Source organism: Protopterus annectens, chromosome 2.part0 (genome assembly GCF_019279795.1).
Source record: "Protopterus annectens isolate FY-2018-M chromosome 2.part0, PAN1.0, whole genome shotgun sequence".
Taxonomy (NCBI): domain Eukaryota; kingdom Metazoa; phylum Chordata; order Ceratodontiformes; family Protopteridae; genus Protopterus; species Protopterus annectens.
The window spans coordinates 957,003,920-957,020,425 of NC_056728.1; the positions used below are offsets into that span (position 1 = coordinate 957,003,920).

Sequence of the window (16,506 nt, forward strand, 5' to 3'; positions counted from 1 at the left end):
GCAAGAAATCACAGGACCATAAAAAACCTAGCCATATACACCTTTAAGTACACACATATATAAAAAGCCACAGTTTCATAAGATACCTACCATATACATCTTTAAGTAAAACAACTTAAAAGAAATTACATGACCAAAAAATACTTAGCCATATACATCTTTACGTAGACACACTTGCAGGTTCTTGTCACTCTTTACAATCGCTTAACAGCGTTCACTTTCCAAATAAAGCACAAAATAATGGAAACCGGAGAAGATCGTACTTGAGGACTGCTAGGTGGATTCCTTTTCACCAACCAGAAATATTAATTTGTAGACATCTGTGCCATCAGTACTGATTGACAGCTTGACATGATACAATAATCAACTTCTTCCCAAGAGCTCACCACTTTGCCCCACAGAAATCAGTGATCACTTTCTTGCAAATTAAAAAAATAAAATTGGACTATTTTGCTGAATGCATATCTTTCTCTCCTTACCTCAGTCTTCCCCTCCACTAAAAAGGCCATATATGTATGTATATTTTGTGTGTACATATATATCTTTTAGTTATGTACTTACCATAACTTTAGATGTTTGGGATCCATCTCGCCTACATTCTGTACTGATGGGTTCGGAGCCGATCCTCGGCTCCGACTCGGCATGCTATGCTATAGAGCGAAGTCTCTTATTGGCTGAGCTATTCTATATCCCAGGATGCATCACCACTACTTCCCCAGATCTTGTTTGTCCGCACTCATGCACACACACACATAACTGTTTATATAACATTGCCAGATGTTTCAAGATGAAACGATAGTACTCGGACCGTCCGGTCTCTTCTGATCTCCAAGGTAGGGGGAAGGAGGGTGGGTTATTAGGAATGTAGGCGAGATGGATCCCAAACATCTAAAGTTATGGTAAGTACTTAACTAAAAGATGTTATGTGATCCTATCTCACCTACATTCTGTACTGATGGGACAGCGTCCCTAGCACCTGATTCCTGGGTGGCTCACTGGAAAACACTCCTGAGAACTGTGGAACCAAATGAAGCTCGCCCCCGAGATGCCACATCCAATTTGTAGTGGGAAATGAAGGTGTGCGGAGAAGACCACGTAGCCGCAGCACAAATGTCGCTAATGGCAAGCTTAGAATGGAATGCTATTGAAGTAGCCATAGCTCTTGTAGAGTGAGCTTTGACAGAGGTTGTAAGCTCCATATTAGAAGAGGAATAAGCCTGACTAATACAGTCCCTGATGCACTTGGCAATAATGACCTTTGTGACAGCTTTGCCCACTTTACTGTCCGAAAAGGACACAAACAATTGATCTGTTTTCCGTGTTTGTTGGGTCCTATCTAAATAAAAGCGCAATTGCCTGTGAACATCCAATGTGTGGAAAATGTATTCCGCTTTGAGTACTTTGGGAAGAAAACTGGAAGTTCTAATGACTGTTGCAGGCAAAAACTGAAACAAACTTTAGGAACAAAGGATGGGTTAGGCCTGAGGGATACTCTATCTTTGTGAAAAACCAGGTACGGTGGTTTGATAGACAGAGCTTGAAGCTCTGAAACCCTTCTGGCTGAAGTAATAGCGACCAGAAAGGCAGTTTTCCAAGAAAGAAATTTCAAGTCACAGGTTGCTGCCGGTTCGAAGGGGGAGGAGGTTAAGGCACGTAATACCACATCGAGATCCCACGGTGGAGCAGGATGAGAAATCGGAGGTCGTAAAAGCGCAGCACCTTTTATGAAGGTTTTACACAATCTGTTGCTCATCAAAGATGGGTTTATAGATTCATGAAAATTGGAAATATCTGCCAATTGGACCTTGATGGTAGAGACTGAAGAACCTTGATTGAATAGGGAAGTTAGAAACTTCAGGACTTCTGACACCGGGACAGTGATGGGATCTAGACCCCGGAGTTGAGCCCAAATAGCAAATCTCTTCCATTTGCTAGTATACAATTTTCTAGTGGCAGACTTGTGGGCCAAGGATAAGATACGTATGACTTCCGGGTCTAAAGTATGATTCCTGACTATAGTTGGAAGAGGAGGAGCCAAGCTGTTAACTTCAGAGTGAAGGGACTGATGGAGTTGTCCCGACTGGTGAATTAATAGGTCCGGGATCTGATCCATGGACTGCCCAGTGCATACTTCTAAAGATAGGGAAACCATACCTGACGAGGCCAGTAAGGGGCAACTAAAATCATTTTGCTCCCTAAGTGAGTCGCCTTTTGGATCACTCTGGGAAGGAGGGGAACCGGAGGGAAGGCATATAGCAAGCTGGTGGGCCAAGGATGGGCTAAGGCGTCCATGGGAATCTCCCCCGGAGCTGGAGTGAAAGAGAAGAATTTTCTGCACTTCGCGTTCAGCGGGGTTGCGAAAAGGTCACAACAAGGAGTTCCCCATCTTCTGAAGATCTGAGTTGCCACTGCATCGTTCAGAGACCACTCGTGAGGAGAGAGAATAGTTCCTGCTTAGTCTGTCGGCTATCATGTTGGATCTCCCAGGGATATGAGTCGCTACCAGAAAACGTCTGGTCGCCACTGCCCATTCCCAAACTCTCATGGCCTCTCTGCAAAGGGGGTAGGATCTGGTCCCTCCCTGCTTGTTCAGATACCAGACTACTGACATGTTGTCGGACTGAATGGCAATTACGCCCTGAGGGAGGTAATCGCGGAGGGCTTGTAGAGATAGAAGCACCGCCCTCATTTCTAGAATGTTGATGTGAAGGAGACTCTCGTCGGAATGCCAATTGCCTTGGACTGACCTGCCCAGGTAATGCCCCCCCCACCCCGTCTGGGAGGCATCCGTCGTCAATGTGGCCATAAGAGGAGGTGGAACGAAGGGTCGTCCCTGATCCAGATTGGAGGACACCAGCCACCAGCGAAGGTCCCGTTTGCAGGTTTCCGTGATCCGTATGAGGTGACAGAGTGAGATCCTGAAAGGACCACTGGGTCGATAGGAGCCACTGGAGAATTCTCATATGCAATCTTGCTAAGGGGACTAGGAGAACAGTGGCCGACATGGAGTCTAGTAGCTGCAGGACCATCCTGGATGGGGCTTTGGATTTGAGAAGCAAGGTTCGGACTTGAGTCTGTATCCTTTCTGTAGGAAGATAGACCCGCATTTGGTTTGAGTCTATCTCTACTCCGATGAACCTTATGCGCTGAGATGGCAGCAACACAGACTTTGGCCAATTGAAGGTGATTCCAAGGGAAGTGCCTAGTGATATGGTGGCTGCTAGGTTCTATAATAGTAGACGCCTGGAGGTGGCAGTTAGGAGCCAGTCGTCCAGATACGGAAACACCTGGAATCCTAGACTCCTCAGGTGAGCAGTCACGACCGCCAAACATTTGGTGAACACCATGGGGGCTGTGGTGAGACCAAAGGGCAGTGCGCAGAACTGAAAATGACTGTCTCCCAGGCTGAAGCGCAAATGTCTCTTGGACACCTGATCTATCAGGATGTGATAATAGGCGTCCTTGAGATCTATGGAGCACATCCAAACACCTTTCTCCAGCAGTGGGAGAATGGATTGTAAGGTGACCATTCGGAACTTGGACTTCTTGACTGATCGATTTAGGTTGCTGAGATCCAAAATGGGCCTCAAGTCCCCGGTCTTTTTTGGCACCAAAAAGAATTCTGAGTAAGTCCCTAATCCGATCTGGCCTGCGGGGACCGGTTGGATGACTCCTTTTTGAAGCAGCTTTGAGATTTCGAAGGCTGCGATTTCCCGTTGACTGGGTGGCGGGTCCGGGATTTTCCTGGACGGCAGAGGGGGGTGAGAAAAGGGGATGGCGTAACCTCCGGCGATGATTTGAAGCACCCATCGGTCCTGAGTGATACCCTCCCAGGCTTTTAGGTGCCTTGAAAAACAACCCCCGACTGGCTCCAGAGCTGCACAGTCGGGCAATCCTTCAGGGATTGTGGAAGGCTGAAGAGCCACGAAAGGACTCGCAGTCTCCAGTGTTGCGGGGGCCTCTGCCGCCTCTGGGACGGCGTCTTCCAGAAAAATTTCCCCCTCCTCTGCCTCTAGAAGGGGGATCGTCCTGCTGCGAGGGATAAGACTTCTGGGATTTACGGAACCACAATTTCCCTCCTCTTTTAGCCTTGGGGTAAGGCCGAAAGGGAGTGGAAAACCGTGCCCCTACAGCAGTCAAAGTCTTACCTTCTTGCTCACAGTGGGTCAATGTGTCCTTTACCTTGGGTCCAAACAAAGAGGACCCATCAAAGGGAGCGTCGGCAAAGGAAGACTTAAAGGCTTCCGCAAAATGACACAGGCGGAGCCAGGCTTGCCTCCGTAGAGCAACACCCGTACCCGCCACTCCACTCGCCCCCTCGGCTGCATACGAAATGAGCCTCATGGACGAGTTTGATATCGATGACAGAGTAGCCAACTGAGAGCCAACCGTCTGGGCCAGCTGCTCAGGTAGGTTACCCCAAGAGGGTATCTGAAAGCTCCTTGACCAGATCCCTCTGAAGTCTAGTGAAGTGCGTCAAATAGTTCAGGGACCTTAAGGTAAAGGCCGCTGAACTGAGGGTGCGCTTCCCGTACCGGTCCATGCTCCTAGAATCCTTAGTAGGAGGATGGACGGACGTCGAAGCCTCTGCTACATCTTGTTGGGTAGCAGATGCCACCACCAGGATATCTACAGCCACACCTTTGGTCAGAAACTCCTTCTCTGGGGGTGCTGATAAGAATTTATTTGGGCGAGCTGGCACCGGTTCCACAGAATCTGGATGCTCCCACGCCCTTCGACAGATCAAATCTAGGAGCTCGAAGGGCGGAGACACCCAGGAGGCGGAGGGCTGAGCCCCGAAGGCCTTGAGGAACACCGACTCATCAGCGGAAGGGAGTTTGGAATGCCAGCCGCCTCGTTGTTTGAGGGCTTCCAAGATGTCTGCAAAGGAGACATCATCCGAGGACGACTTAGGGGACCCCTCCGCATCATCAAGATCTGTGTCCGACGTGAGAGACTCATCGGGGGAGTCGACGTGCTTCCTCTTGCACAGTCTTTTCCTTGGGGGTTCCTCCGAAGAAGCTTCAGAGGGACCTCCAGGAGGGGGGGGACCCCATTGGGGGTGACCTTAGGCCCCGGGGCTCCGCTGTCTAGCGACAGGGGGACTACAAAAGACCCAGTCTCCGTGTGTAGGGAAGGTGCCGGTGAGACCGTGGAGGTAGCCAAAGAAGATTTGGCCAAAGCACTCTTCATGGCACCGAAGGCCGGACCGCCAGAGTCCTGGGAAGGTCCAACCCCCAGGGCCACAACAGTAGACGGCACCCCCGCAGCCGAAGCACCGAGAGGAAGGCTCGGAACAGAAAACATCGGTCCCAAAGCGTCACCCCCGGGGCCGACCGAGGAGGTCCATGTAACGAACTCCGACCCGAAAGACGGGGTTGGAGTAAGGGTCGGAGCCGACCCGAAAACCTCCATAGGCTCCACCAGCACCGGCTCCAACGGTGCCGAGGCTGTTGGAGGAGGAACCAGAACTACAGGGTGGGCCATCGGCTCCGAAGCCGATTGGGCTGGAGCCGAAACTAATTTCTGGAATACAGGAGACTGAAACAGCCTTTGGAGCACCCTGTCGATGTCCGAATCCGACATCTTGGAGGATCGGAAGGAGACCGACCGGGTCCGAGCAGACTTCTCCATCGACTCCGAAGGACTGGGGGACCGGCTCCGAATAGACTCGATCAATATCGGTGCCGAGGGAGATTCCATAGCAATTTCCCTCGGTGCCAAAGAGGGCTTCGGCGCCGAAGGGGAAGAGTCTAAGCCGGCAACCCTCATCGGTTCCAAAATCAGTGGAGCCGATGAAGGTGACCCGCCTCTCGATGCCCCAGCCATCGGCTCCGAAACCAGAGGAGTCGAGGCTGGAGGCATCGAGGCAGACCGTTCCGCCCTCGGCTCCGAAGTCCGTGGAGCCGATGGAGAAGCCTGCCTCGATTTTTTAGTGGTCGGTTCCGACGGGCTGGTCGGTTCCGACGATTTCTTTTTCTTAGCTGGAGAGGAAGAGGAAGAGAAAGCCTCTTCGAAGGAGGGTTTGATAAGCCCTTTTAAGATCAATTTATTCTTCCTCTCTTGGAGGACCCGAGAGGAAAAAGCGTGACACACGCTGCAAGACTCCTGAAGGTGTTTGGCGCCTAAACAGTACATGCATAAGGAGTGATCGTCCGTGATGGACATTTTGTAGTTGCATCTTGTACATTTTTTAAATCCGGAGGGTCTATGCCCCTTAGACATAATGCTTGTAGACACTATTCACTTTGTCAGAGAAAAAACACTATGGTAACTCAGTACAAATGCTTGCACAACAAAAAATTTTTTTTTTTAACGAGAGGCGAAAGCCCAAGAAAAATCTTACACGAATAACAAAAACACCAACAGGAGGGCCAAGAACCCTCTAACTAAAACAGGTACTTGACCTCTCCGAAACAACAAGAAGACTCACTAAGGAACGAGGGGAAGGCCCCTCTAACTTAAACGGAAACCTTTCCCTGTCCAGTCACAAAATTTTACCACAAACATTTTCACAAAAACACAATTATACACAACGATAGCAGTTAAAACAGCTTTTGGGTTAAGATTAAAGAAATTCCTGACAGAAAAACTCAGAAAAAAGCACTTAGCTCAGCCAAGTTCGAGACCACGTCCTAGCTTGTAAGCGGCAAACGAGATCTGGGGAAGTAGTGGTGGTGCATCCTGGGATATAGAATAGCTCAGCCAATAAGAGACTTCGCTCTATAGCATAGCGTGCCGAGTCGGAGCCAAGGATCGGCTCCGAACCCATCAGTACAGAATGTAGGCGAGATAGGATCACATAACATATAAAGATAGATATAGGTCAACTATCAAATTATTGAAAATCAAGACTGAACACCAACCAAAGATTAAAAATTCAAAATACTGAATACAATTTTTAATGCAAGAGGCAAGGCTCCCTTGCTCCCTTCATGTGGGGGGCTGAACCCCCCACACCCCCTGCTAACTGCATGTACCAACTCCAAGTTCGCATAACAGTGGAGAATTTTCAGTCTTTTTGGGATTCAGTAAACCATATATATATATATATATATATATATATATATATATATATATATATATATATATATATATATATATATATATATATATATATATATATATATATATATATATATATATATATATATACATACATATATATATATATATATATATATATATACACACACATATATATATATATATATATATATATATATATATATATACACACACATATATATATATATATATATATATATATATATATATACACACAATATATATATATATATATATATATATATATATATATATATATATATACACACACATATATATATATATATATATATATACATATATATATACACACACACATATATATATATATATATATATATATATATACACATATATATATATATATATATATATATATATATATATATATAAAAATGAGACCACAATAAATCATTTCAAAACGTTTCCCACCTTTAATGTGACCTATAACCTGTACAATTCAATGCTGTAACAAAATCAAAAGGTGCTTCAGCAAGTATTAGTTTAAGGATATGCACACTTATGCAACCAGCTTACTGCAAGTTTTTTATTTTTTGTACTTTTTCCTCTTAACAGATTTGTTGAACTGAATTGCACACGTTATAGGTCACATTAAAGGTGGGAAAAGTTTTGAAATTATTTAATTTGGTCTCATTGTTTTTATATCACAAAAACCTGGCATTTTTAACAGGGCATTGTACACTTTTTATAGGGATATCCCTGGAAAAAGAATAACAAGTGGCACTTCGCTCCAGGCAAGAAGTCTTTCCCCAGCAAGTCTTTCCCCAGCCCTTCTGAGAAGGATCTCTAGGAGAAACTCAGAGACCAAAAGATGGTTCTCCCAAGCCCACAGACACTGGAAGAGTCACCGAAGATGTGGCCATCCCTTGGTCCATGGTTGTGGAAGGAACTACACCAGAGGAACAAACCGAAAGCAGTGAATGGTCTGAGGAACAAATGGTCACTGCACAGTCCAACTAGTGGGTGAGGCATAGACTGAGCCTCCTGTGTATGCAACAGCTTTTTTCTTCTTCTTCTTTTAGGTACAATAGCAGAAACAGGAGGACTGGTGTAAGATCCGTGCTGTAGCTCAAAGAAACTTTATTGCCAGTAAGCTCTACTGGGAAGAGTTGGTCATAAGGTAAGTTGTCAGATAAGTGTTCACAAGTAGCACATGCGTGCACGCACACTTGCTAACACAGCCCCCCCGCACAACCCCTCAGAAGTAAAATCATAAGCAGCACACGAAAACCCTGTCAGAGCTCTAACGCCTTTTCACAGTAATTGAGAAAAGAAATGAAGGTAAGTTGTCATGAAGTGTACACAACCACCAAACAAAATTAATTTCTAACCCCGAAATATTGTATAACCCCTTTCAAGCAAAATGTCTCAAGCACTAAAGCAATGAAGCTATGTAATGCTGAAGAATACACAAGCACCAACACATTTAACATCATTTTAAGTACATTAAAAACCTTTACCAATCTTTAAATCCTTACATTTAAGTCAGTACATCTCAAAAGCAACGAGTTTCTCACAAAATAGCCCCGGTATTCAACAAGTCCCATTCAAAAAGGTAGCAGTTTCTGAGAAGAGACTTCTGATATTAACAAAATTTCTCCAATTCTTCAAAAATATAAAATATATCAAATATATTTAAAAAGGCTATATTTGCTTTGTGGAAGGGTTCACCTTTGGGCGCTTATCTGACAGAAATGAAGCCTGGGACCACTTGCTGTTTCTGTAAAGTCAAAGAGCTGCTTTCCTTGAGGTGGCAAAGTACTGATCTTATCTACACTCTTGACTACTGACATCCTTCCAGGGGACTAGTTAATATGCAGTCACAGCACAGGTGTGCAAGGCCCTTAAACACAGCAGGCCATATTGGCAAACACCCTCAGCAGGATGCCTGTCAGGCATGTCCATTAGAAAAAAAATGTAATGAGCAATGCCTTGATTAATGTGTTTAGGGGAAGTGGTGAGTTGTACTTGTAATCACATCTTTAAGTGTACAGGGGAAATTCTGTACATTGTTGCAGTCACACCCATGCTCCTTGCGAGTCTTAAGCAATGCTCTCTAGTCACCGTGGTTCTTCTATGAGGAGTAACAGGAACCCCCCTCAGCAGGGAGTCTTTTGTTCATGCTGTAGCACGGTAGGCAGTTCAGAGAGATGTACAGTAGGCCATCCAATACCTTTAGCCACCGGTGTCAGGCTTCCATCTAACTGTTCATCTATTACCGATACAGACAAGACAGATCACCCACATTCTAGTTCTCCGCCTCTGTACATGGTTATTACAGCTGTAAACAAGGAACAGAGTTTTTTCACAAGGACCACAGTTAATTTACAACAGCAATCTCTACAGCTGAGCTGCAATGCAGCCATATAACCCCACCCAATAACCTCTGCAGGGAAAACTCTTGCAAAATAAAAGCTCAATATGGATTACTCCTTTTCTACTTGCTCACTTGTTATACTCATTGCACTTGACCTTTACTCTACTTTCCCTCTTCAATTTTAAGTTTACAAATGTGTCCTTGACATTTTCAAGTACGAATTTCAAAAAATCTGCTACTGCTTATTCATATAGGACGGCTTGATTTATAAGTATACAATTATTTTACAATGTTTAGCTATGTGCTTTTTTTGTGTGTGTGAAAAACTTGTGGTAACACACAGCCCTTTCTTAATCCATATTCAAAACATTTCACTACAATACTTTTACCAGCTGTAAGTAGGAAAGGGTGTCACTGGATAAACCACACTCATACCTCTCAAATGTCGAGGTCATCATAGAACATCCAAATTTTTGCCTCAAATTTCTGGTCTAGTCTTCATACAATGTTGGTTTTATGAGATCATGGAGGACTGAAGTCAGTAAACAATGACATCAATTTAAGTTTCACACTTCATATCCTTCAATAAATGTATGCTAACATAGATCCTGCCCCCCGCACACACACACACACACACAATACTTATGGCTTTGTCTCATTTCTTGTGCTAAGAGGTTGAAAGATATGGCCAACTTATCCAATTAGCAAAGATAAAACAAACCCTGATTTAACACATCCACATAATCTAAACTACGCAAATGCTAAATGTAGTCAGGGATGCAGAGGACAAGCTTACAGAAAAGGGAGCCAGGCACTGAGATAGGTATAGACTAGCATTAAGCACTGAAAGTACACTCCGGTACTGGTCTCCTCTGAACGAGATGAGCGCCCAGTTTTGAAACCTCAGCAAGGCTAGACGAATTTAACTCTACTGGGATCACCTGTGACAAGCTGTGAAGAGCAATGGACTAATTTAACTTGTACTAAACATGAACAAAAACTGAGACCGCACACAAATGCCCAGTAACATAACTGAAACCTCCTACTCAACCATAATTCACTGCACTACACTCCTGTCAGACTAGGAATCTAACTAATATTTATGGACAAACCTAAACATAAAATGCATCAAGCAGCTATGAAATTACTGACAAGGATATGCATATTGAGTTGTTACTAACTTGGCAATACTGGAGAAGAGAAGCATGACCACGTTAGGAATCATGAATGCTACAAGACTGAAGTAGAAGTGACAAGAAGGGTGCACTGATTTAAAGTTGGAGACAATGACTGCCAAATGTAGACTCAATACACTAGGTCCCCTTAGCTCAAGCACTTCTCTAAACACAAAGATGGAAACAGAATGCTCAGTGTAGTGCACATGCCCTTGTTTTGCAATATTGTTTCAATTTTTATTTAGCTTTTTAATACATACAAGTAAAACTGTTTACAGTACATGGATTTTATAGTAATGAGGGATCTGTTACTTGTGCCAGCAGCTGGAACGTTTTACTGAGGAACATGGATAAACCAGAATGTAGCTTTACTAGCACATTCACAGAAACTTGTAAATCGGCTTATACATCCAAGGGTCAAGAAAATGTAATTTTTTACAGAATGCACATTAACTCAAAATATTTCTTAACAGATATTTAAAAGAATAAAAAGGTTAAATGAAAACAATTAGTGCCCATAACCTGAAGACAAACATATATGCACTGTGCTTATTCAAATTCCACATATTAATTTATTAGTATAGCATACCAACTCTCTCATACTGCCACAAGTCAGAAAATTCTGGATTATGTTGAACAAGGTTTGCAAAAAGAACACTCAATTCTACTCCCAAAGTTTCCCCATTATAAAACACCAGCAGTAAATTTGACCTACAGCGTTCATGTCCTCTTCTACTCGAGCCAGCAGTCTTCGTGGAATCTTTACAAGGACTTCAGTTCCATCTAATAAATACAGATCAACATCACCTTTGAGAATGGAGTCCAAAATTTCTTTCTCCTGCCTCAAGCTGGACAGAGTATCCATCACTACCATCCAAATAGAACGGACCTTGAAGAAATAAAAACAAATCAACAGGAGTACACAGCTTATGGGCAGTAACCTTAAAAAAAGAAAAAAATGGTTAATTTACACAGAAATCTCTAAGGCATAATCCCAGGCAAATAGAACATCTGTGCAGCTTTCATTTCTTTTCTGATTCCTCGAACTATATTTTTTCTCGCCAATAAATTAGCTAATTAAGGTTATGTGCATCTTAAATTCACAGCTTCAACTGTCAAGTCCATGATCTAACTACCATAACACCATGCTGGTATTTACAACTTTCCATTCATTCACTTTTTAACCGGGTTGGAGGACTAGTGAAGAAACCTTTTAAGCTTTTACCTGAGCAACAGGGCATGAATAAAGTGCAAGTACACAGAAAATACATACCAGATGCATTACAAATTAAGGTTTTACATCAAGTGTTATACAAGGATTATAGCAAGTATGCAGTAAATATACAATGAATAAGAAAAGTTATACTTAACATTTACATAAATGCAAATAGATATTCAAAAATTGTTTCTCAGTGACATAAGAGAAACAAGCTTGTCAGATGACTGGAGAATTGAGCAAACTTCATTATCCCATTTATTTAAAGTAGCTGCATCTTTTTAAAATTTTTGAGGCAGTCTTGTAGTTGTGCACAAGCACTTGTGTTTTTATTTTATTTTATATACTTCAAATGATGAGCAATTCCACATTAGTGTGATTTTTCAGAAAAAGCCTCTTCACTAAGGATGCTGCAGAAGCAGGGGACAAGCGAGGAAAAGGTGAGGATTGTGATACTGGGAAGCTGCTCATAGCGTGTAGCAAATAGCTTTATACTGCCTTTTGATCCCAGTGGCAGGCAGTAATCCTCTTTTAGCATTTGTACGTACACTACACACAGCAATATTTTTTTAAAGACATTAGTGACTTACTAGTACTAAATGCAAGGGGGAAGCCAATTCCATCACTTTGGATGTTATGTAAATGCAGCTGTCACTTTTTTCTACTACTGAAATTTAGTCTTGGGCCAATTTGGTGTTAGTTCCCCGCTACTGTGTTCGTGTCACTCACTTTCAAACAGAACCCAATAAGACAACCTCTTGGGTTTGGCCTATGAGGCACTTAGTAAACTATAAAAACAGAAAATGAAAATTTCTGATGCTTTTTTTGCACAGTTCAAGTTGTCTTGTTGAAAGATTTTTCTTTGAAGGAATCGTACATTTTCTATCACTTTCAAGCAAGTTTAAATGCGACAAAATGTAGCACATTATTCAACAATGGGTTGAATCAGTAAGATAGGGTATAGTGACATCACAAGTGACCAGACATGCCATTTACAATTAGATGGGTTACAGAATATGCTTTTCTGACTTTCACGGATGAACAATTCTTACCCTTCCTAGAGCTTTAATAACTATCAATTTTCATGATGGGACCGATCTGTCACCATCTTCTCCTTCTTTCAGCTGCTCCCGTTAGGGGTCGCCACAGCAGAACTGTTTCCATTTCTTCCTGTCCTCTGCATCTTGCTCTCACACAAACCACCTGCATGTCCTCGCTCACCACATCCATAAACCTTATCTTAGGCCTTCCTCTTTTCCTGTTACCTGGCAGCTTCATCTTTAGCATTTTTTCCCCAATATACTCTACATCCCTCCTCAGCACATGTCCAAACCAACGTAATCTTGCCTCTCTGGCTTTGTCTCCAAACCTTCCAATCTGGGCTGACCCTCTGATTTACTTATTCCTAATCCTATCCATCCTCGTCACACCCAATGCAAATCTTAACATCTTCAACTCTGCCACGTCAAGCTCTGACTCCTGCCTTTTTGTCAATGCCACTGTCCTCAACCCATATAACATAGCTGGTCTCACTAACCTCTTGTAGACCTTCCCCCTTTCACTCTTACTGGTATTAGTCGGTCACAAATCACTCCTGACACTTCTCCACCCCACTCCATCCTGCCTGTACTCTCTTCTTCACCTCTCTGCCACACTCACCATTACTCTGAACTGTTGATCCCAAGTATTTAAACTCTTCCACCTTCGCCACCTCTAGTCCCTGCATCCTCACCATTCCTCTATCCTCCTCCTCATTCACACACACACTATTAGTCCTGCTGACCTTCATTCTTCTTCTCTCTAGAGCATATCTCCACCTCTCCAGGGTCTCCCTCCACCTGTTCCCTACTCTCACTACAGATCACAATGTCATCTGCAAACATCATAGTCCACGGGGACTCCTGTCTGATCTCATCTGTCAACCTTTCCATCACCATTGCAAATAAGAAAGGGCTCAGAGCTGATCCATGATGTAATCCCACCTCCATCTTAAACACATCTGTCACTCCCACCGCAGACCTCACCACTGTCACACTACCCTCGTACATATCCTGTACCACTCTTACATAATTCTCTGACACTCCCGACTTCCTCATACAATACCACAACTCCTCTCTAGGCACCCTGTTATATGCTTTCTCTAAGCCCACAAAGACACAATGCAACTCCTTCTGACCTTCTCTGTACTTCTCCATCACTCTCAGAGCAAACATCGCATCTATAGTGTTCTTTCCTGGCATGAAACCATACTGCTGATCACTAATCACCTCCCTTCTTAACCTAGCTTCCACTACTCTTTCCCATAACTTCATGCTGTGACTAATCACTTTAATCCCTCTGTAGTTATTACAGCTCTGCACATCACCCTTATTCTTAAAAATAAGTACCAAAACACTTAATCCATTCCTCATGCATCCTCTCACTTTCCAAGATTTCATTCAACAATCTAGTTAAGAACTCCACTGCCATTTCACCTAAACACCTCCATGCTTCCACAGGTATGTCAAGACCAACAGCCTTTCCATTCTTCATCCTCTTCATATTGATGTCTCACCATAATTTAGGTTATTCTTGCAAAGGGTGAGGATAGTACATTTAAGGCAAGATCATCACTACTGAACCAAGTCTACTTTTTGTAACCCAACTTGGAGAATTTTAGCTTTTTTTCTTTTTTTTTTCTTTATAATAATTACACAATCCAGTTAATCATGAGCATATTTGGTTATCCATAACAAATTTCACACTTTTAATATTTTAGAAGAAACCTCCACAAAGAAATGACCCACAAGTTACAGAGCCTTGTGGGACAACATTACAACCCCATGCCAGACACAGATAACCTCACCAATACTGTGATTTATTTTGCTATTTAACCGGTGTTTTACCCACTGAATTACATATGGATTGAGATTTAGCTTTTAATTTGCCAACTTTTCCCTTATATGTAATAGCATGCCACAGTGCAGATTATGCTCCCTCCTCTCATCAGTGCCTGAAATATGCAATACTGTATTGAATAAGAAAGCAAACCTATGAATGGCATGCAAACATGTAAGGCAAAACGAAAAAAAAAACTGAGTAAAGCATTAACAACCACGAGTCAGACAGAACATTTTGAGTAATCTTTACAACAGCTCTCCTAAATCCAGTTTGCAGCACATCATAGTCCATCCACTGCTTTTAGGGAATGATAACTGAGCAGCAGATCCTGTATAAAGTACAGTTTTGTACCTACCATAAATGTACATGTTCGAGTGTACACCCTCTGCTGCAGTCATCACACTTGGGTTATCCTGTCGTCAGGCGGTCCCACAGTCGGCTGGAATTCCAAAGTCTTGGTCCGGCGTCGGCTGCTGTCACTTCTTCCCTGACGTCAGTGCACCAGGGGTATATATAATGCAACAGACGCCATTTTCTTCAGTTTTTCTTGCCCCAGATGTCAGGTGCCCCCAAAAAGGTGGTCAGTAATTAGTACCAAATTGAGTAAACTTACACAAACACAAAATCCCTTCAGCTAAAAGCAAATACATCAAGAAGGTATTGAAGAGATTTAGCCAGTAGGTCAAAGGGGATGGAGGGAGGGTAACCTGGACTGCAACAGGGTGTACACTCTAACATCTACATTTATGGTAGATACAAAACTGTACTATGTTCATTGTGTTACTCTGCTGCAGTCATCACACTTGGGTTGAATCCCAAAGCTAAGGATGGGTGGAGGTATCCTAGAGGGTTAGAGAAGGCTAGAAGGCCCTGCAGAACTGTAGTGGCGAAGCCCGCCCTGGTCTTAAAGTGGTAAGTGATAGTGTTTGGTAAAGGTGTGTACTGAACTCTAAGTTACAGCTTCCAAAATCTCCTTGGTTGGAACCCCCCTGAGAAAGGCTGTAGAAGTAGCTGTTGCCCTGGTAGAGTGGGGTCTAATGGTAGCAGGAACTGGTTTTCCATGATGGGTGTAGCAAAAACGTATGCAATGACCTATCCATTTGGAAATGGTTTGCTTTGATGTAGCCTTCCCTTGAGAAGCTGTAGCATAGGATACAAAGAGCTGGTCAGATTTTCTGAAAGTCTCAGTTTTGTCCAAGTAGTAACGAAGTTGCCTGTGATTGTCCAAGGAATGCAGGAGTCTCTCACCCTTGTTCTGTGGATTTGGGAAGAAGGTGGGTAAGTGGATGGTTTGATTTAAAGCCGCACTGGAAACCACCTTAGGCATAAAGGAAGGATTAGTTCGTAGAGAAACTCTGTCTTGATGAAAAATGAGGAAAGGTTCCACTGCCATTAGTGCCTGTAGCTCTGAGACTCTTCCAGCTGAAGTTATTGCTAGCAGCAGGGCAGTCTTCCATGATAGGAACTGAAGATCTGCAGAGAAAGCAGGTTCAAAGGGAGGAAGCGTTAGTTTTTCCAGAACAAAATTGAGGTCTCATGTTGGTGTAGGTGCTCTCCTGGGTGGTCTAATGTTTTTTTGCCCCACTGAGGAACTGCCTTAGAAGTGGATGCGAAAATAAGGGTGGATCCGTGTTGTAGTGGGCCGAAATAGCTGAAGCATGGATTTTAATGGAGGAGAAAGAAAGTCCTTTGCGCAACATCTCAGTTAAATACTGTAGAATGTGAGGCATGCGAGTCTGGATTGTGTCTTGGCCTTTAGATTGGTTCCAGGCACAAAACCTTTTCCATTTGTCTGAATCAGCCTTCCTGGTGCTTGGCCACCTAGCTTC

The 16,506-nt window shown here is 43.3% G+C and overlaps 1 protein-coding gene across 1 annotated transcript in view; it reads right to left on the bottom strand.

Annotated features, from left to right (window-relative positions):
• The window catches only part of HAUS6 (HAUS augmin like complex subunit 6), a 2,286,143-nt gene that overhangs the window by 1,250,011 nt on the left and 1,019,626 nt on the right, over positions 1–16,506 (bottom strand). The window contains exon 8 of the mRNA XM_044060364.1: positions 11,297–11,470. Coding sequence (XP_043916299.1) covers positions 11,297–11,470 — 174 coding nt within the window. The remainder of the gene's footprint in view (positions 1–11,296; positions 11,471–16,506) is intronic.